Source organism: Camellia sinensis, chromosome 8 (assembly GCF_055761805.1).
Source record: "Camellia sinensis isolate YWXY chromosome 8, ASM5576180v1, whole genome shotgun sequence".
Taxonomy (NCBI): domain Eukaryota; kingdom Viridiplantae; phylum Streptophyta; class Magnoliopsida; order Ericales; family Theaceae; genus Camellia; species Camellia sinensis.
The window spans coordinates 57,428,334-57,450,532 of NC_138968.1; the positions used below are offsets into that span (position 1 = coordinate 57,428,334).

The 22,199-nt window shown below is 47.6% G+C and overlaps 1 protein-coding gene and 1 long non-coding RNA gene across 2 annotated transcripts; both read right to left on the bottom strand.

Moving 5' to 3' along the window:
• Positions 1-16,887: 16,887 nt before the first annotated feature.
• On the bottom strand, positions 16,888-17,727 carry LOC145796541 (uncharacterized). Its single transcript, XM_082881765.1, has 2 exons — positions 17,610-17,727; positions 16,888-17,401 (listed from the first exon to the last, which is right to left on the bottom strand). Exons 1-2 carry the CDS (start codon positions 17,724-17,726, stop codon positions 16,991-16,993), a joined length of 528 nt encoding a protein of 175 aa, XP_082737891.1. The 5' UTR covers position 17,727; the 3' UTR covers positions 16,888-16,990.
• A 147-nt stretch (positions 17,728-17,874) lies between these two features.
• On the bottom strand, positions 17,875-18,885 carry LOC145796542 (uncharacterized). The gene is made up of 3 exons (XR_014337013.1): positions 18,768-18,885; positions 18,478-18,639; positions 17,875-18,384 (listed from the first exon to the last, which is right to left on the bottom strand). It is a non-coding gene; the product is annotated as an uncharacterized LOC145796542 (long non-coding RNA).
• Between the last annotated feature and the right edge of the window lie 3,314 nt (positions 18,886-22,199).

Here is a 22,199-nt window from a genome sequence, read left to right on the forward strand (position 1 = left end):
ACATCCTCCGACGCCCTCTGGCGCCCGTTTTTCGCACTTCCGGGCTAATGTTGAACACCTTGGGCCCATTTTCTCGAACTTTGAACCACATATTTGTGATGTACACACATGGGAGGACCCTAAAAGTTGGTGGCCGGCCATTAATGCTACTTGACCCTTTTGACCCCTCCTTCCGGGCTAATGTTGAACCCCTTGGACCCTTTTTCTCGAACTTTGAACCACATATTTGTGATGTACACACATGAGAGGACCCTAAAAGTTGGTGGCCGGCCAGTAATTCCACTTGACCCTTTTGAACCCCTCTTTCCGAGCTAATGTTGAACCCCTTGGACCTACTTTCTTGGACTTTTAACCACAGGGTTGTGTTGTACACACATAGGAGGACACTACCAGTTGGTGGCCGGCCAGAAAATCTGATTCGGCCGGCTAGGGGGTGTGGCCGGCCGGCCACCTGGAGCAAAAGTAACAGGCCGGCCGAGATCTTGGCACTGTGCACTTTACAGCTGTGGAGCTTTATCCCCCAGAAAAGATTTTTATTCGGGGGATATTTTGTGGGGGAAAGTTTGTCTCCTTTTCCCCCACCTTTACACCCCCTTTTGGACCCTTATAACCAGCTGGTGGCTTCACTTACAAGGGTTAGAAAAATTGTTCTTCAAGCCTCCATATACAACTCCATCTCCATACCTCTCATTTCTTTAAAAATCTCTAAGTCCCTAAGCACCATTCCTTCTACACCACCAAGCTCTACCACCACCACCTCATTTCCAGCAACAAGGAAGGCTCCTCAAAGGCAAAAGGAGCTGCAAATTGATCCAAGAAGCAACAAAAGTCTTAGTCTTCAAGGGTAAGTAGCACTTCTCCTCTTTTGACCCTTTTTCTTGATCCATTTGTAAGCCCCACTTGCTTTTTGTTTCAAGCTCCGGCCCTAACTGAAAAGGGCCCTCTTTTGAGCTCATCTTCACTCTTCATTAAGGGCTCAACCCTGTTTGAGCCCTCCATGATGCACTTGCTTCATTACCCTCTTGTATGCCATCTTTCTTGCATGCTATTTTTGGCCCATGAGTAATCTGTTTTTGAGCATGTTGTAAACTGATATTAGGCTTATTTTGAGCCCCTCTTCAACATTGAAGAAGGGCTCAACACCATTTGGGACTTCCATGTTGTACTTACCTTTATACTCCTCTTTTGGTCCCCATCTTTGCATGCAATGGCAGCCTACCATGCTTTTGTTTTTGGCCATTTTACAGTTCTGAAAAAGTGCTTATTTTGGTCCATTATTCATGTTTCATTTAGGTTCTTTCATGGTTTGGGGTCTCCATATGCCACTTCATGCTATATCTCTCTTTTATTCCCCATTCTTGCATGTTTAGTTAGTCTACCATGCTTTTGTTTTTGGCCATTTTACAGTTCTAGAAATAGTCCTATTTTGGCCCATTCTACATGTTTTATTAAGGGTCTTTGGCTTTTTGGTGATTATTTTGTATACTTCATGTTATAGCCACTTTTGAGTCTCATTTTGCATCACATTTTTAGCATGTTTGTATATTGATTCGAAGCTTTCCATATACTGTAAATATTCATATTTTTTGTCCCTCTTCAGTGTTGTAGAAGGAAATTTTTCAGTTTGGGTTTTGCTTATATCACTTGCTTCATTACCCCTCTCTTGGCCCCTATTCTTGCATGCCATTTTTGCCATACCTATGCTTGCTGTTTGGCCATGTTTATAACTGTGAAAGTGCCTTTTTTGGGACTGTCTAGCTTCTGTCTTTGCATTTCATGTCCATGTTGTGCATGTCCGGCATAGCTATAGGCCATTTCGGGTGCCTAAATTAGCATTTCGGGACAATTCCATGCATTTCATGTTATTTCGCCTCATTTCGGGACTGTTTTCCCCCATATTTTAGTGCTGGAATCCCATTAGAATAATTGCATCCATTTCATGTCATTACATCGCATTCCGACATTGCCTCGGTTTGCGTGCCCGTGTGCACGCATTTCGAGGCACTTCATTTTTATCCGCCGGCATCCTTTGTGAGTGTGGCTGAGGTTCACTCATGTTGGTATAAGCCCATATCATGTTTTCATGTCATTACATTGCATTCCGCCATTGCCTCGGTTTGCGTGCCCGTGTGCACGCAATTCGAGACACTTCATTTTTATCCGCCCGCATCCTATGTGAGTGTGGCTGAGGTTCACTCATGTTGGTATAAGCCCATATCATGTTTTCATGTCATTACATCGCATTTCGCCATTGCCTCGGTTTGCGTGCCCGTGTGCACGCATTTCGAGGCACTTCATTTTTATCCGTCGGCATCCTATGTGAGTGTGGCTGAGGTTCACTCATGTTGGTATAAGCCCATATCATGTTTTCATGTCATTACATCGCATTCTGCCATTGCCTCGGTTTGCGTGCCCGTGTGCACGCATTTCGAGGCACTTCATTTTTATCCGCCGGCATCCTATGTGAGTGTGGCTGAGGTTCACTCATGTTGGTATAAGCCCATATCATGTTTTCATGTCATTACATCGCATTCTGCCATTGCCTCGGTTTGCGTGCCCGTGTGCACGCATTTCGAGGCACTTTATTTTTATCCGCCGGCATCCTATGTGAGTGTGGCTGAGGTTCACTCATGTTGGTATAAGCCCATGTCATGTTTTCATGTCATTACATCGCATTCTGTCACCGCCTCGATTTGCGTGCCCGTGTGCATGCATTTCGAGGCACTTCATTTTTATCCGCCGGCATCCTATGTGAGTGTGGCTGAGGTTCACTCAAGTTGGTAGAAGCCCATATCATGTTTTCATGTCATTACATCGCATTCTGTCACCGCCTCGGTTTGCGTGCCCGTGTGCACGCATTTCGAGGCACTTCATTTTTATCCGCCGGCATCCTATGTGAGTGTGGCTGAGGTTCACTCATGTTGGTATAAGCCCATATCATGTTTTCATGTCATTACATCGCATTCCGCCATTGCCTCGGTTTGCGTGCCCGTGTGCACGCATTTCGAGGCACTTCATTTTTATCCGCCGGCATCCTATGTGAGTGTGGCTGAGGTTCACTCATGTTGGTATAAGCCCATATCATGTTTTCATGTTATTACATCGCATTCCGCCATTGCCTCGATTTGCGTGCCCGTGTGTACGCATTTCGAGGCACTTCATTTTTATCCGCTGGCATCCTATGTGAGTGTGGCTGAGGTTGACTCATGTTGGTATATGCCCATATCATGTTTTCATGTCATTACATCGCATTCCGCCATTGCCTCGGTTTGCGTGCCCGTGTGCACGTATTTTGAGGCACTTCATTTTTATCTGCCGGCATCCTGTGTGAGTGTGGCTGAGGCTCACTCATGTTGGTATAAGCCCATATCATGTTTTCATGTCATTACATCGCATTCTGTCACCGCCTCGGTTTGCGTGCCCGTGTGCACGCATTTCGAGGCACTTCATTTTTATCCGCCGGCATCCTATGTGAGTGTGGCTGAGGCTCACTCATGTTGGTATAAGCCCACATCATGTTTCTATGTCATTTGCATCGCATTCTGTCATCGCCTCGGTTTGCGTGCCCGTGTGCTCGCATTTCGAGGCACTTCATTTTCATCAACCGGCTTCTTATATGAGTGTGGCTGAGGCTCTCTCATGTTTGTATAAGTCCATGTTACCTTTCCCATGCCATTTTAGTCACTTAGATTGGATTCTGTCATTTTTTCGGTTTGCGTGCCCGCGTGCACGCATTTCGAGGCATATCATTTTCACAGCATAGTGCATACTAGGTTGTATCTTAGATTGCATTCTGTCATTTTCTCGGTTTGCGTGCCCGAGTGCACGCATTTCGAGCCATCTCATTTCCATAGCATTGTGTATGTTAGGATTGTGTCTTAGTTGCATTTCATGCATATCATGCATATTGCATCGTGTCCGGAATAGGAGTTAGCCCGGGCACGGGAAACGAGGTACATTTCGTACTCCGAGTGACGGAATGTGTCTCAATTTCCCAGTCACCGACACTCCGGATTATCCATGATGGAGTTAGGTTTTAGCTGTAATTTCATGTGCATTCATCCTATATTGAGTTGTGCATTTCGACTCCTCGGCCATCATGCCTCGGTATGCGTGATTGGTGGCACGAGGATCGAGACATGCATATATCTGTGCAAATACATTGCTATGCCCCTTTCCTGCTCTCTGTTGCAGCAAAATCAGGAATCAGCAACTTTCCGGGACTTGGCACGCATTTCAAGAACAGATGTAAACAGAGGCTAATTGGGGCATTCCGGTGGATTTCCGTGCAAGACAACCCGGACATGCATCATCCATCAGAAGCAAGGCAGTCCCTGGCTTGCATGCCAATCTTATTTATTTTCTTAGTTAATTTATTAATTAATTAGGAATTTGTATATTTTTCGGACTGTAATATTCTTTCATTCGGGACTGTAATATTCGGACTGTATATTTATTTGGACCCTCTGCGCGAGGGCACAACTGTAATAAGTGTGCGTGAGTGTGATGTATGTCTTCCAACCCCACGTCTTTCTCCCTTTTATTTATCCGCTTATGATGGTTAGATTAGGGCATGTTTCAATTAACATACAGTATGATAGCATGTTTGCATTCATTCATCTGTTTTGCATGCACCGGGCTTGGCGCATCATACTAACTGCATTGTATTTTTCAATTCCAAATTGAATACATGATAGTTGTAACATTTCATATACCATCATAGAATAGCCGAGCCTGCTATAATTGCATTTTTGCATGTGTTGCATTAGGCATTTCTGTATACTTAGGATCATGCATGATTTCTAATGAAGTTTCTGTTTTGGCTTGGAGTACTCGGTAAGCTTTATGCTTTAGCATCCTTGCATGCGTGTGAGTGAATGCCATAAAAGCATGCTTACCATGAGGCTATGTGCTTATATGATATAACTGCCTGAATGCTTGTGGGTGAAGGTTGGGTTATCTGAATTGGAATAAATCATCAAATGTTTCAAGCCTACCTGCGGGTAGCAAACCATTTTCAAAAGCAAAAATGAAATGTTTTGTTCCAATTCAGGCGATCCAGTCTATACTCGTATGCTGTGTGCATCACATAGTAACCTAGGCTAATAACCGGAATAAGAACATACAATGTTTTCAAAAATAGATATCATGGTTAGTAGAGGCCGGTCTATGACCGGGCGAGCGGGGGTGCTCACGAAGTGACCTTCCCCAATCGTACCCAAGTTCCCGAGCCGAGGCAACTTTGGTGATGACGGACACGTGGCCTTTTGGCACCGAGTCAGGGTTTTCTAAATTTCCCAAAATAAAATATTTAGGTGGCGACTCTGTATCTGGCAAAGCAGTCCATGTTTGGCACTTCTTTCCAAAATCAGTTTTCTCAAAACGATTTGCCGGATTTGGACTCTTTGGTTCAGACTTAGAACCGTGACTGACGAAAGTCGAGTCCGAGCTGTGGCGAGGCCCCCCCCTCCGCGGGCTTGTTACAGTTTCTGGCGACTCTGCTGGGGATTTAGAGAACTTGACTCGAACTCATGATATCTGTTTTTGACTGCACTTGTGTGTTTCTTTGCATTGCATTTGCATCGGTGCGCCTAGGACACCGTGTTTGCCATCTGCTATTCCTGAACGGTTTGCCGGAGGCTTGTCTTGTCAAGGCATGACCATAAGGCTGACCGGTTGTGGGCTCTGCCAGTATGGGAACACAAACCCCGGTTTTACCGGGGCACCCTCTTTGACCTTTCGACCTAGTGCATATTCGGATCCATAGTGACCATTCCAAATTAGGACAGGTTGCTTACCCGTTTATAGGTTGTTTGAAACCGCTGTGTGCATAGTGAAACCCTAGCTCCTGACGAAATAGGACAGGGAAACCCTACCCCAACATAGGGGTGTTTTGGCTCTCACTTATCTGTTATGTGCTTTAGAGTGCGTCTCTACAGGAATGCATGTATCAGTATATGAGTTTGGGCATCAGGCCTGCGGGCATCAGTTCAGTATTGTCAGTATCAGGCCTGCGGGCATCAGATCAGTATATGAGTTTGAGTATCAAGCCTGCGGGCATCAGTTCAGAATTGTCAGCATCAGGCCTGCGTGCATCAGTTCAGTATTATGGGTATCAGGCCTGCGGGCATCAGCCAATATTTGAGGATTAGTTATCTGCGGATATCAGATTCTGTTTTAGGGAACAGTGATACAGGGATAATAATCAGTGTTTGAGGACAGTGTGTACTTCAGCTTATTGACTGTGTGTTGATTATGCCCGACTGTGTGTCATGCATTTTATTTTAAGCTGTTATGCTGTCCGTTTATCTGTTTATTTATTTCCTTTTCGCTTTATTTATCTTTTGCTAGGTCAGTTTTAGCACAATTGCTTCCAACCCAGCAGGCATTTCCCAAGCACTTTGGACACGAGGTCGTCGACTCCATCGATCTGAGGATCTAATCGACGGACAGCCAGTGCTCCATTCTCTACCCCCTGTTACCAGAAGGAAGCAGAAAAAGCACAGTATATCTGAACAGAGATCACCAGAACAGTGGTTTCCCTCATCAGTGGACAGTTGGACTGAGATCCCCATTGAGACAGATCTGCCAGTAGTTCAGACAAATCAAAATAGTATGACGGCACCAACAGGAGTTGAGGAAATGATGCGCCAAATGCAGGAAACCATGCGGGCCATGCAGCAGGATGCCGTTCGCCGGGATGAACTCGCTAAGCAACAGGCCGAAATTATGACCCAGCAGGCTGAGCTGATTACCAGACTGCAACAACAGAATACAGCATCTGCTTCACACCAAATTCCTCCTCCGGCAGGGGCCCCATTACCTGAGCAGACACCTGCTGTTCAGAACGCTCCTCCGAATACCCAGAATACTGTGCCGACTATCCAAAATCTGCAAGAGGACACAAATCTTCCAACGGGGCCAGCTCCGCCCCCGCTTCCACCACAACTGTCCAAGGTCCATACACCCAATCACCCGGACTCTCCATTCGAGGTCGAGGTTGATCATACAGCTCTGAAATTGAGCAAATTGGAGAAGCTCTTCAAGAAATCCCAAGGGGTCAAGGCTATGCCGGATATCGAAGATGGATATACCGAGGAGGCCGTAACACTCCCCGATAGGTTCAAAATGCCACAAATCGACCGCTTTGATGGGTCCGGCGACCCCATGGTCCATATCCGACTGTTTGCAGACATCTTGCGGCCAATGGGCGTAACACGACCACAGAAGCTCTCACTATTCGGCCGAACCCTGTCGGGTGTGGCCTCCCATTGGTACGCAAGATTACAAGATGAAGTGAAGAAGAATTGGGATGAGATGGCTGAGGCCTTTGTCACGCAATATTCATACAACACTCAGATCTAGATCACAACTCGTGATCTCGAAACGACAAGGCAAGAGCCCAAGGAAACTTTCTCGGACTTTGTGATCCGGTGGAGGGCGAAGGCGTCAATGATGACCTTAAGGCCCACTGACAAAGATCAAATCCGGATGATTGTGCGCAATCTCCACCCGAAGTTGATGTAGAGAATGATTGTAGTCCCCTTTCCTACTTTCGCAGATTTACATGATATGGGGGTGCAAATCGAAGATGCAATGAAACAAGGTCTGTTTGACCACGACAGAGAACAACCGAGGAGGACCTTCAACCGCAACAACAATGCAGGCCCGAGTGGCGCTGCAAATACGAGAGCCTCGGAAGTTAGTATGGTCACCACCACTCCCCCTCCCCCTCCAAGGCCCATGACTGCCACACCATTCTCCGGCGCGTCCGGAAGCAACACACAAAACAACCGATTCCAACCACGAGGCCAAAGAACCTTTACCCCACTATATATGCCTCTGACCAAAGTTCTGGGAATATTGATCAGGAAAAATTATTTAAAACCCCTGGAGCCAAAACCATTACCGAATCCACTCCCCCCCTCTTATGACCCGTCAAAGTACTGCGCGTATCACCAACAACACGGTCACGACACCGACCGTTGTTACAGATTGCGTCATGAGATCCAGGATCTTATTGACAAACAGGTGATCGCGCCTCCTGATAAACCCAATGTCACAACCAACCCTCTCCCACCACATAACCAACCTCCCCCTCCCAAAAGAATTAATTTTATCCAGACTGGGGTCTCATCTTACGATCCTAGCATCTATATTACGCCCACCCACCTACCCAAGCCAGAGGTGCTCCTCCCCGACTGCACAGACTTCTTGTGCATGGTGGACATCTCTAAAACCCAACCAGAACCAATGGTGGTGACCGTCGAAGACAGGGCAGGGCAGATTTTGGGAGAGAATGAGATTGTTGAATCTGGGACTGGACAGAATTTTGCTGGGGGAGCCTATAATCCAAGCAAGTACATCCTATCAACGAGCCGAATTGGGCTAAGCGTAGAATTGCCAGAGACAGGAGAGCTATGCATGATCCGGGGGGATGGATCTGGGCTATGGGCAGATGATCTGACAGCCGTAGAGGAGGACTTCGCTAACCTGCAATTTTTAGATGACCAGGAACTGAAGGATACGTCAATCAACTGGTATGATTATGAGGGATCAGAGGAGGCCACTGGATGGCTCGAGGATCAACCAGATGCAGTGGGGGAAGCCCAACCAGAACAGAGCCCGGCAGGGGCGGAAGTATCAGTTGTGGCCGGAATGGCCGAAAGTCAAGTTGTATCGCCGGTGTTAAGAATTCCGCTCAAGACATGGGCATTGTAGATACAGGAATTGTTAAACAACCAGCTGTACCGATGCAGTTGGAACAAGAAAAGTTTGAGGCTACTGAGAGAGCCAGGAAGGCAAAGGGCCCTGAGGGGACTGAAAGTGCTGTGTGCACGAAGACAGACAATGCTGCGAGCATATGGACAGAGAGCACTGAGAGTGCGAGTGGACCGGAGCCAGACAGGTGTCTGTTGGTTGCCAGCGGAATGTGGTGGGAAGATGACGACCTGTGTCTTGCCCACACCGATGAAGACTGGGGAAGTGGCCAGCCGGATGATACTTGGTACCTCGATGAGGTTGACCATATGACGAGAAGTGGGCGGTACTTCAAACCCCCACATCTGGACCAACCCGAGGCATCCGGGAAGGATAGGGAAGCGGAGAAACAGAAAGAGAAGCAGATTAAAGAGGAAGCTGTGCTGAAACAGTTAAAGAAGACACAAGCAGACATCTCCATCTGGGGACTGCTAATGGCATCACGAGTACACAGAGAAGCTGTCCTATCTGCCATGGACAAATCCAAACTCTCCATAGACACCACGCCTGAACAGCTGGTTGGGCTGGTTTTTCCGGGAGGAGGTTCCCTGGCATTAACCTTTTCGGACAAGGAGCTACCGCCTGAGGGCACAAGTCATAACAAACCTCTCTATATTTCTGTGGAATGTAGAGATAAGTGGATACCGGTGGTTCTTGTTGATACCGGGTCTGCGATTAATGTCTGCCCAACCAGAACGGCATATGCAATCGGGTTAAAACCCGTGGACTTCATCCCAACCACCCAAGTGATTAGAGCATACGACAATACCAGCAGAGAAGTGATGGGGACTGTTAAAATTCAAACCAAGGTTGGTCCAGGACAACAGAGCATCGAATTTCATATCTTGGACGTTCCCGCAACCTTTAACCTACTTTTGGGGCGACCGTGGTTGCACCAGGTCAAAGCAGTCTCTTCCACTCTACATCAGATGCTAAAGTACCCCCACGGGAAAGGGGTAGCAATCGTTTTTGGGAATTCATCAATCCATCCGCCGCCGGAGGTGTCCACACCCGTCTTGGAAATCGAACACGGCACAGAGGATGTGTTTTTGTCGGGGTTCACTTTGGCCGAGGCTCAAGTGGTTCAGAATGTCATGGCTATGAATGAGGGTATGTACGTTAGTGCTCAATCTATCTACCTCATGAACAAGCTAAAACATACTCCCGGGATGGGATTAGGGAGTAGCGGCCGGAAGGGCGTCTCAGTGTTGGCCGAAGTGCCACACAACCCTCACACCTTTGGACTGGGTTATCTGCCCACCAAAGAAGATTGGGTGAGGAAAGGAAAAGAAATGGCCGGAAGGGCCAGAGCAAAGAAGGCCGGTAAGCCATTTGAGTTAATGCACAGGCCCATCTGGGGTACCCTAAACGGACGCTTCGTCCGGGAGGGGGAAGATTTTCCATTCTGCGGCTTCCCGGAGCCATGGCTAAACGCGGAGGGGAAGCGCGTGCCTGGTTTTGAAATCTTCTTCGACATACAACTATCTGGGGATGACGTTGCCGAAGCGCAGACAGACCCACCAACTAAGGTTGAGCAATGTGAAGCAGTGGATCCTGAGAGCACAGAGCTTGAAATGGGGGTAGCACTGGCGAGTCTACTATCAGATCCTCCGATCGGCCAAGAGTGCTTGGGGGATAACTCTTCGGTTTCTGTGATTGGAGATGAAATAGCTGCGGGCTTTCCAGCGCCGATCTTGGATGCATCTATCGCACCTTCTCTCATTTGGCAATATGAAGAAGGCTTTTTATCTAGCAGTTCCGGGTCAGGTAGTGAGCCGGAATCTGATTCTATCGAATCTTGTGCGTCAGAATCAGATTCCAGCTCGACTGAGTCTGAGTCCGGTATTCCTGGGGGTGATAACCCGGATGCCACAGTCCTGTCTAGGTCGTCTTTTTCATTTTCTTTTGAGTCCGTTGTAACAGAGGAATCTGACGGCTTGGAAGTATTTAATGAGAATGATGTGGATGTGGTTTCCGAGTATTTTTCTGTGCCTTTGATTTATTGCTTAAATCAGGATTTTCAAAATTTTGATGAAAACAACGAGGAAGAAATTCCCCCAGTTTTGCAACGATTAATTGATCAAGAGCAGGAAAGATTTGTTAAACCTTTAATGGATGAAATCACTACTGTGAATGTTGGTACTGAGAAGGACCCGCGGCTGGTCCAGATCGGGTCCACGTTGTCTTCGGAGGAGCGCGAGCGCTTAGTCGCTTTATTAAAAGATTTCAAAAATGTTTTCGCGTGGTCCTACGAAGACATGCTTGGAATCGATCCTGAGATTGTACAGCACCGGATCCCTCTTGACCCCGAGGCCCGCCCTGTCAAACAGAAACTCAGAAGGATTCGCCTGGACTGGGCCCTCAAAATTAAGGAAGAGGTCACCAAGCAAATTGACGCAGGGTTCCTGCTGGTATCTGAATATCCAACTTGGTTGGCCAATATTGTTCCGGTGCCAAAGAAGGATGGCAGAATTCGGGTCTGTGTAGACTTCAGAGATTTGAACAAGGCCAGTCCGAAGGACGACTTTCCCTTGCCACACATCGATGAATTGGTGGATTTCACGGCAGGACACGCCTTGCTTTCGTTTATGGATGGTTTCTCAGGCTATAATCAGATAGTAATGGCACCCGAAGACCAGGAGAAGACTGCGTTCACTACCCCGTGGGGGACATATTGTTATCGAGTGATACCATTCAGGTTGAAAAATGCTGGAGCTACGTATCAACGGGCAGCAACTACAATATTGCATGATATGATCCATAAAGAGGTCGAAGTGTATGTGGACGACATGATTGTCAAGTCCAAAGATAGAGAGGGCCACTACACCGCCTTACAAAAATTCTTTCAAAGGATCAAAGAGTTTCGGCTGCGACTGAATCCCCAGAAATGCACGTTTGGTGTTACAGCAGGGAAGATGCTAGGGTTTCTGATCACACAAAGGGGCATCGAGGTCGACCCTTCCAAAATCAAGGCCATCTTAGAAATGCCACCACCAAGGACTGAAAAGGAGGTGCGAGGCTTTCTAGGTAAAGTGCAATTCATAAGACGGTTTATTTCTAAATTAACCTTGACTTGTGAACCACTTTTTGGTCTCCTGAAGAAAGGAAAGAAATTCCAGTGGGACGGCCGATGTCAAGCAGCTTTTGAGCAGATCAAAGAGTATTTACAGAACCCACCCGTGTTGTCACCACCAGAACCGGGGAGACCGTTGATACTGTACCTTTCGGTAACTGAGACTACCATGGGCTGCATGCTCGCGCAGGAGTCGGAAGACAAAGTGGAAAGGGCCATATACTATCTGAGCAAAAAGATGCTAGATTACGAGACCCGCTATACACCGCTGGAGAAGGCTTGTTTGGCCTTGGTATGGGCAACCAGGAAGCTGCGGCATTACATGTTAGCCCACTCTGTAATGTTGGTTTCGCGTTTGGATCCCATCAAATATCTTTTCGAGAAACCAGCACTTACGGGTAGGCTGGCTCGCTGGCTGCTGTTGCTCTCTGAATTTGATTTGAAGTATGTAACGCGCAAGTCAGTAAAAGGCAGAGCGGTAGCGGAGTTCCTTGCCGACCACCCGGTTGAGTATCTATTCCCAGATGAAGCCATTTTGCACGTCGAAGATGAAACTTGGACGATGTACTTTGACGGAGTGTCAAACCAATATGGGTATGGGATAGGGGTGTTGCTGATAGCACCTGATGATTCCCGTATCCCTTTAGCATTCAAGCTCCGGTTCAAAGTTTCCAACAATGAAGCAGAGTATGAGGCATGTATTGCTGGCCTGGAAGCAGCCCTAGAACTAGGGGCAAGACGGTTGGACGTCATTGGGGACTCGAACCTTGTTGTGTCTCAAGCAAAAGGAGATTGGAAAGTCAAAGAGGAAAGGATGATAATCTACCACCAAACCTTGGATTTGTTAATTCCTCGGTTTGAGAAGCTAAATTTCACCCACCTCGTAAGAGAGAACAACAGGTTTGCAGATTCATTAGCAACTCTATCTTCTATGATAGACATCCCGTCCGGAGTCCGGATGCGTCCAGTCATTATTGATCAAAAGTTTGTACCAGCATACGAGTCGATTTCCGCCATAGACGAGGTTCAAGACGACAACCCCTGGTATTACGACATCTGAAACTTCTTGGAAAAGGAGACATATCCACTAGGGGCAAACGCCAAGGATAAGAGGGCCATCAGAAGAATGGCTGCTCAGTTCATTATCTACGGGGGAAAGCTGTACAAAAGGGGTCATCTGGGAATGCATAAGCTCTGTGTAGAAGCTGAAGAGTCAAAACGCCTGATGGAAGCCATCCATGGGGGGGAGTGCGGTGCACACATGAATGGAGTAATGCTGGCCAGAAAGATCCTCAGACAGGGCTACTACTGGTCGACCATGGAGGAGGATTGTATTAGCTTTGTTCAGCGATGCCACAAGTGTCAAATTCATGCAAACCGCATGAACATCCCGCCGTCAAAACTGTACAACATGACTTCGCCGTGGCCTTTTTCAGTCTGGGGAATTGATGTGATCGGAGCTGTTACCCCGAAGGGGTCAAACGGGCATGAGTTTATCCTGGTAGCGATAGATTATTTCACAAAGTGGGTCGAGGCCCAATCATACGCGGTGTTGAAGGCGTCGCACGTCGCAAAGTTCATTAGAAACAACATCATCTGTCGCTACGGGGTGCCAAACGAGATAATTTCAGATAATGGTTCCCACTTCAAGAAAGAAGTGATAGACTTGTTGGAGAAATACAATGTGGCTTTTCATAAGTCATCTACATACCGGCCGCAGACCAACGGAGCGGTTGAGGCCGCCAACAAGAATATCAAGCATATACTGCAGAAGATGGTGGAAACCTATCGAGATTGGCCAGACAAGCTGCCATTTGCTTTGTGGGGCTACAGGACTTCAATCAGAACTTCTACTGGAGCAACTCCATATTCATTGGTCTATGGAATGGAGGCTGTTCTACCCATTGAGATTGAGGTCCCATCGTTACGAGTATTGGCTGAATGCCAGATAGCCGAAACAGATTGGCAGCAAAGCAGATTCGAAGAACTCATGCTCTTTGATGAAAGAAGACTGAAAGCACTGTACCACATCCAAGGCTATCAACGCAGAATTGCCCGGGCTTTCAACAAGAAGGTTAAGTCCAGGAATTTGAAAGAAGGAGATTTGGTGCTCAAAGACAAGCGAGCTCCCATCCACGACCCAAGGGGCAAGTTCAAACCTAATTGGACTGGTCCTTACATCATCAAAGCTATCTGGTCAGGTGGAGCTGTGGTTCTGATGGATCTAGATGGCTTGGAGTTCTCACAACCGATCAATATGGACAAGTTGAAGAAATACTATCCTTGAGAGGCTCGCTAGGCCGAAAACCCGAAAGGGCGACCTAGGCAAAAATCAGGGCACAAAAAAATTAGAAAATATAAAAACTGAGCTCGCAAGGTTGAAAACCCGCAAAGGGCGGCCTTGGCAAAAGTTAGAGCGCAAAAGGAGAGTGAAAATACTCGAGCGAACCTAAGCCTGAACTACGTAAGGCTTGATTCCCATCTTTGGGATACGTAGGCAACTTCACCTTGAAGTTCAGCCATAAACCTTTCCCCGATCAACTCTGTCCATTTTGATCATCTCAGTCATCTTTATCCATCAGTATTTATCGTGATCTCCGGTACAGTGCTGTTCAAACTAGGGGCAACTTTCCGTTGCCGCGACGGTGCAAAGTTACTCAGACAAGGGGCAACTTTCCGTTGCTTTGCAGTGCTGCATTGTTCTTCAGACTAGGGGCAACTTTCTAGTTGCAGGGATCTGGGGTTGTGCATCTCAGTGACAGATTTTCGGCGTGTCCAATTCTGATCCACATCGAAAATAGTTTTGAAAAGTTTTAATAAAAGTTGACTTTGTTCAAATCAATCTTTTTACGACTACGACCATTTTTGGACCAAAAGCGGAAAATTTTCAGTACCACAACTTTCAATTTCATTGATTTCAAAATAGAGTTCTCCTGCTCTTGCATTACAATCGAGGTTGCTTTTTTTGGTACATTCATAAAGAAAACTTGAAAATACTAAATAAGCAATAAATTTGGGGCATAGTTGAATCAAGTATCTCTGCGTCCCCTCCCAGAGCTGGACGAAGCATCCGATGCCAAGCTAGGCCCAACCTGTGCCTCTTCATTGAGCCAATCCAAGCACTCATCGGACAAAGTGCAACTGAAAGTGGAAGCAGGGGCCAGGAGCTCTCTAGTCCTCCATGCCGTGGCATATCGGGCAAGATGTGCACCCCGGACCGGGAAAGCGGCTGGGTACTCAATCCCCTCCGGTGGGCAGGTCTGATCATGACCAAACTAACGCAGAAACCGGAACGGAAAATAGAATACGCAGTGGGTTAGACCAATCAATTGGATCCCAATCAGCCGAGACATACTATAGCTCATTGCCGGGAGGTTGAGCCAAGGGCAACGCCAAGCAATGCCGTCTGCGGACAAATTGCACATCCAATCGAACCACCACCTTTCGTCAAGAGCATTGACTAGGCGCTGCCGAAAGAAGTAGCCTCGAGCTGAATAGGCCGGGCAAGAGTCCACAACCTGCAACTTGTCCATTAACCATACCTAGGGGAGGGATAGAAAATGAGAGAATAAAGAACAGAGAGATGTACGATGAGAGAAAAGTAAGACAAGGGTTTTTGTGAGAAAAAAACGAGCCTGAGGGTCGAGTGATGTGAGCAAATATATATGTAAGGTTGGGTGGGAAACATTACCTGTAGCAGCAGTGGACTCCCAGCAAACCTAGTCGCCTCCCGGCGATAGACAGAATCTAAGCCCATCAGTGTCTCGGCCAAGGTCATGGCAATACAACTCTTCCCTTCTCTCAAACCTTGGGCGACTTCAATCAGGCGAATGCTAGCCCCGCCGAAGCCCGAGGAAAGCAGAAAGTGAGACAACAAACATAAGCAGAGGGCGTGTTGTCGGAAACCCTGCAAATAATGGTTGCTGCGGTCATCGGCGTCGGAAAAACGGTGGATCAAGCCGAGGATGTCCAGTTCCCCACTGCAGGTTAGAGATCGAGCATCATGCGCCGTGAGCCCACACATCCGCCCTAAAGCCTGGGCGTGACCGAAACGGAGCTGAGGCAAGATCACTTCAGAGCACTCAGACTCCATCAAAACCTGAAAATCTTCGAAAGTGGGGCATATCTCTTGGCCGCCAAAGCTAAAAACATGCGTCACTGGATTCCAGAACCTTGCCGCGGCATGGAGAAAAGGGAAATGTAGCGGAGTACGGCTCAGCGTGAATAGTGCATTCAAGTCGAAACCCCGGAAATTCAACTTTTCCGAGCCATCTAGAGAAGAGATCCAAGATGTGACATTTTCTGCGAGAAATGCCTCCATCTTTGTCTAAAACTAAGATGAAATGAATGTTCCCGAAGTTGAGGCTTTTATAGAAGGAAAAACACTATTCACGGGGACACGTGTCAAAAATCGGGAGGCTGCAGGAATAGCTGGCCGGCCGGCCATCTTTTCTGGCTGGCCAGCCATTTACTTTTTCAGAAACTGGCCGGCCAGCTTTCTCTCTCCACAAAAATGGCCGGCCGGCTCCCAAGGATGGCCGGCAATGCTGCAGTGTATCCCCTTAGCCCTGTTTTACCCTTTGAGGAAAGTTTCAAACATTTCCATGCAACGGGAGAGTCAAAGGCCTTCATTTCGGATGCGTTCCGATGCCCGGATCGTCCGAAGTACACTCTGTTATTGCTGAGCTTTGTTTATCAAGTTGTAGTTTTGTTTATCGAGTTGTTGTTTTGCTTATCGAGTTGTTTGTCGAGCGGACGTGTTTCGTGTTTTTTTGAGTCATTGCTCTCTGTTTAAGCAATCTTTGTTTAAGTCTTGATTATTTGCGTTGATTAACGTTGTTGCATTTTGCTTATCGAGTTGTAAACTTCCTAAGGTCCTGTTATATCTTAGTAAGTTGCGTTGCTTAGTTTGTTGCGTCGGTTCACTACCTGACTTGGTGATTACACAATGCGCATTACCATTCAATTTCATTCTTGTGCAAAATAAATGATGCGATACGATGCTTAAAATACAAATACCTTTTCAAAAGCTATTTCATTTCATCATGCTTTACAACAAACAAAGGTACAAGTTTTACAAAAAATAAAACTGCCTAACAATGTGCAAAGTGCTACAAACTACTAGCAAAAAGAAAAATAAAGCAGGAAACAACAGCATCAAAGTCCTCGGGAGCGGGAACGAGAAGCACTCCTCATCCTCTTCTGCGGGACAACCTCCGCACCATCATCATCATCTGAGTCGGAGCTGTCATCCTCAGGATCCCCCTCAGCCTCGACTCTATTCCCCGAGCCAAAACCGGAGCCCCCCTCCTCAGCAGATGTCTCTGACTGACGATCGGTAGCCTCCTCCTCCTCCTCAGCATCCTCCTCCTCCTCATCAGGCTCCACCTCCACAACGTGAGCCCTGCGTCTGCGGACAGGCCCTCCTCGAGCTCCTCGAAAAGGCCTAGATGGCCCGGCTCCTCGGGAAGGCCGAGATGACCCCGCCCCCTGAAAAGGCCCAGATGGCCCAGCTCCCCAAGGAGGCCCAGGTGGCCTGCCCTGCGGCTGACCGGACCATGAAGGCATCTGAAAACAAAGAGTTCAATTTAAATGCATCAGTCCAAATATATACATCAGATGCAGATACAAGCAGAGGCTACGTGAAGTGGGTGCATGTAAATACAGTGTACAAGTGGGGTGTGTGTCAGATGTGCTCTACACAAGTAGTCTATCGATGCAGTAGAAATCAGCATGTCATCAGAAGTATGATAAATGCCAGAAAACTGAAGGGTACCTGAATGCCCGCAACAGACAACTGTGCCTCCCTACGCAGGACCATGCCCTCGAGTGTGGCCACCAGTCCAACCACCTCCTCCATGTACCCTCGCGGTGGCTGCAAAAATGAGTTCATAATCATCAGTGAACAAAAGAACGTCTAAACATCTAAATGATGAATGAAAAACAGTGGGGCATACCAGCGGTGAGTCAGGATCAATAGCGTATCGATCACTGGGCATCGGAGGCTCTAGCGGGATCGGAGTCGGGGAAATAGCCCCATACTGCCACGCCATCAACTTAGTCGGCATATCTGGCCATCCAGGATGAGGATAAGTCGACGGAACCGGAGGAACCGGTCTACTCCTACCTCTAGATGTACCAGCCCTGCTAGTAGAAGGGGCGTCTGCAGCCCGAGCCTGAGCCTGGCCCGAGGATGACATACCGGCAGGCCTCATCATCGGGATATGAGCTCCCGTCAATGGAGGCATCAAATATATGTGACGGTAAGTGGCGTAGTCCCCCTCCTCAATGTGTAGTAAAGCATCACTACCCAGCATGGCACCGACTACCTCCGAGTAAGAGAGCCTGTCAGCAGTCCGCATACTGGCTGGGGGTACTGCGGGAGGATCCTGAGAAAGATACCCCCATACCTGGCGCAGAAAGCGTTCCCCCAGGAACCATACCCTGCCAACCGGCCCTTCGAGCAGGACCCTATACTGGGAGATGTCTGACCCTCCGGTATACTGAAGTCGGAGACCATCACCCAGGGGCACCCAGGGCTGCCATGTGATCTGCGGATGATAAATGCATAAACCAATCAGAAGTCGAGAATATACAGAGCAAATCAAAGATGAGAATGAAAGGAACTGAAAGTTCTGAGGTACCTCTGAATGTCGCACAGTGTCAAAGTACTGTCGCAGGTTAAGGAGGGTCTCTCGAGGTCTCGGCTGGTGCGGGCCCTCGAACACCAATGAATATGGGGTCATGGGAATCCCTGCCACCTCCAGCTCTGGGGCTAATGATGGAAAGTATACATAGACCCATAGCTGAGAAAAGCAGTGCATAATGTAAGTACGAAATGCTGAGAGCAAAATACAGACTGTAAAAGTGCGCTGTGAGTGCAATGTACAAGTAATGAGAAGCAGAAATGTAAATCAAGGGGACAGAAAAGTACCTCCCAGGCTCTCCAGTAGCCGCCAAGTAAATCGCCCCGCCCGCGGGAGGTCGCGCTCATATAAAAGTAAAGGGTAGCCAGGCCGGCGCCACCCCAATCATACCGATGGACCTGTGATAGGTCAACCAGAGCGCTCAGCAGATATAACCCAACTGTGTTCCCTCTATCGGCGAACAGGGTAGTCCCGAAGAGGAACATAAGGAAACCACGGGCGTACTGCTTCGTCTCCTCGGGAGTCTCAGGCACCATCTCCGTCTGCCGGAAGTGGGAAGAGAACCAAGTGTATCGGACTCTCCCAGAAACCCTGTCAACAGGCGGGTGAGCCCCCAATAAATACATCCAGGCGGCCTCCCACTCGCCCATGTCCTCATCATAGGGGATGGACCAACCTCCGATGTCTAAGCTAGTCAACACAGCGAAGTCAAAAGGGGTCATGGTCATATCCCCGGTAGCAGAGAAATGAAAGGAGTTGGTGGTGTCCCACCATCTCTCTACCATGGCTGCCATCAGTGTCCTCCTGGCAGGACAACGTGACAACCCGACGCAGAAAGGCCCGAATCCTGCCAAATCTACCAAGTCTCGGACACCCTCCGGGAGCTCGGCGTACCAGTCCCGTGCGATGGTGGAACCATACCCCCGCACACTGCGGGAACCAACCTGCATTCAGAATGAATACATGTGTCAATAATAAAATGAAATGGGCTGTGTGCCAATGAAATGAAATGGGCTGTGTGCCAATGAAATGAAATGGGCTGTATGCCAATGAAATGAAATGGGCTGTGTGCCAATGAAATGAACTGGGCTGTGTGCCAATGAGATGAAATGGGCTGTGTGCCAATGAGATGAGATGGGCTGTATGCCAATGAAATGAAATGGGCTGTGTGCCAATGAGATGAGATGGGCTGTATGCCAATGAAATGAAATGGGCTGTGTGCCAATGAAATGAAATGGGCTGTGTGCCAATGAGATGAAATGGGCTGTGTGCCAATGAAATGAAATGGGCTGTGTGCCAATGAAATGAAATGGGCTGTGTGCCAATGAGATGAAATGGGCTGTGTGCCGATGAGATGAATGGGCTGTGTGCCAATGAGATGAGATGGGCTATATGCCAATGAGATGAACTGGGCTGTGTGCCAATGAGATGAAATGGGCTGTGTTCCAATGAGATGAAATGGGCTATGTTCCAATGAGATGAAATGGGCTGTATGCCGATGAAGTGAAATAAGCTACATGCAAATACTAGTGTGGGCTGCGTGTTCAACTTTCAGTTAAATTGTGGGCTGCGTGTTCACTATCTATCTGGGCTGCGTGTTCAGAAAATTTGAAGTGTGGGCTGCGTGTTCAACTTTCAGTTAAATTGTGGGCTGCGTGTTCACTATCTATCTGGGCTGCGTGTTCAGAAAATTTGAAGTTTGGGCTGCGTGTTCAACTTTCAGTTAAACTGTGGGCTGCGTGTTCACTATCTATCTGGGCTGCGTGTTCAGAAAATTTTAAAGTTTGGGCTGCGTGTTCAACTTTCTATCAGTGTGGGCTGCGTGTTCACTATTTAACTGGGCTGCGTGTTCAGAAAATTTGAAGTTTGGGCTGCGTGTTCAACTTTCTATCAGTGTGGGCTGCGTGTTCACTATCTATCTGGGCTGCGTGTTCAGAAAATTTGAAGTTTGGGCTGCGCGTTCAACTTTCAGTTAAATTGTGGGCTGCGTGTTCACTATCTATCTGGGCTGCGTGTTCAGAAAATTTGAAGTTTGGGCTGCGTGTTCAACTTTCAGTTAAATTGTGGGCTGCGTGTTCACTATCTATCTGGGCTGCGTGTTCAGAAAATTTGAAGTTTGGGCTGCGTGTTCAACTTTCAGTTAAATTGTGGACTGCGTGTTCACTATCTATCTGGGCTGCGTGTTCAGAAAATTTTAAAGTTTGGGCTGCGTGTTCAACTTTCTATCAGTGTGGGCTGCGTGCTCACTATTTAACTGGGCTGCGTGTTCAGAAAATTTGAAGTTTGGGCTGCGTGTTCAACTTTCTATCAGTGTGGGCTGCGTGTTCACTATCTATCTGGGCTGCGTGTTCAGAAAATTTGAAGTTTGGGCTGCGTGCTCAACTTTCAGTTAAATTGTGGGCTGCGTGTTCACTATCTATCTGGGCTGCGTGTTCAGAAAATTTAAAGTTTGGGTTGCGTGTTCAACTTTTAATCAGTGTGGGCTGCGTGTTCACTATTTAATCTGGGCTGCGTGTTCACTATTCAACTGGGCTGCGTGTTCAGAAAATTTAAAGTTTGGGCTGCGTGTTCACTATTCTAATCTGGGCTGCGTGTTCGGAAAATTTAAAGTGTGGACTGTGTGTTCATTTTCGAATTCGGGCTGTGTGTTCTACAAATCAATGTTTGAGCCGTGTGTTCGCCTCTTAACTAATGTGTACTGTGCGTTCGCAATTAATTAATGAGCCGAGTGTTAAGAAATTCGAGTGTTGAAACTACATGTTCAGGATGCAAGCAAAGTACTATGTCATAAGCTAAACTGCGTGTTCAAGCATGGCAAAGGTGCGAAATCTACGAAAAATATAGAAAATGAGGTAAATACCTCTCGGGCCTCATGAGAGAGGTGATGCTCCGGCTCTCGGAGAAGCAGATCCCCGGGTGCTCGCTCGTCAAAGCTAGTAAAGTGACGGAAGACAGCGCGCGGGAGAACATGCGCTGGCGGACGGTACCTCCCGGGAATAAAAGGTCGGGTCCTCGGAGGTAGAGTCATGGGATCAAAATCATCTCCAGCACCTGGAAAACCTCCGCCGTGGGGAGAATTACCCGCCATTTTCAGAAGAATCTGCAAAAGGGAGCAAAAATGAGCAAAATGAGCCGAAACTGAAAAAAGTCAACAAAAGTCAAACTCTCGGGAAATGAAAAGTCAACAAAAGTCAACTCCCGAGAAAATATTCCAAATATTGAGACAAACTTACCTCAAGTGGCGAAAATACGAAAAGAAGCTCCGAAACCGAAATTTAATCGCTGCAAAGTGCTTGAATCTGAATATTTTTGCGAAAATAATTTGCGCGGGGCGTTGGAAAACGCGTGTGAAACTCAGATCTGGAGAAGAAAATGTTGTAGGAGGCAAGAAAGGAAGGGGCCTCGGCTGCCTTATATAGGCTCAAGGTCTTGGTTGAAGAAGCATGCAAAAAGGAGGTGAAAAAGACCAAAATGCCCTCGGATCTGGGCATATGGCCGGCCGGCCCCCTTTTCTAGCCGGCCAGCTATCTGCTTTTTGGATAACTGGCCGGCCAGCTATCTACTTTATGGGAAACCGGTTGGCCACCTCCCCCTTTCCCTATAACCGGCCGGCCATGTTCCTCACAGGCTCACCTAGCTCCCTGCAAATTTTGAGGAAGATCGGAGTTCCCGGGACCTGAAAAAGTTCAAGAAAAGTACACTTCCGGTCGCGAAATAGC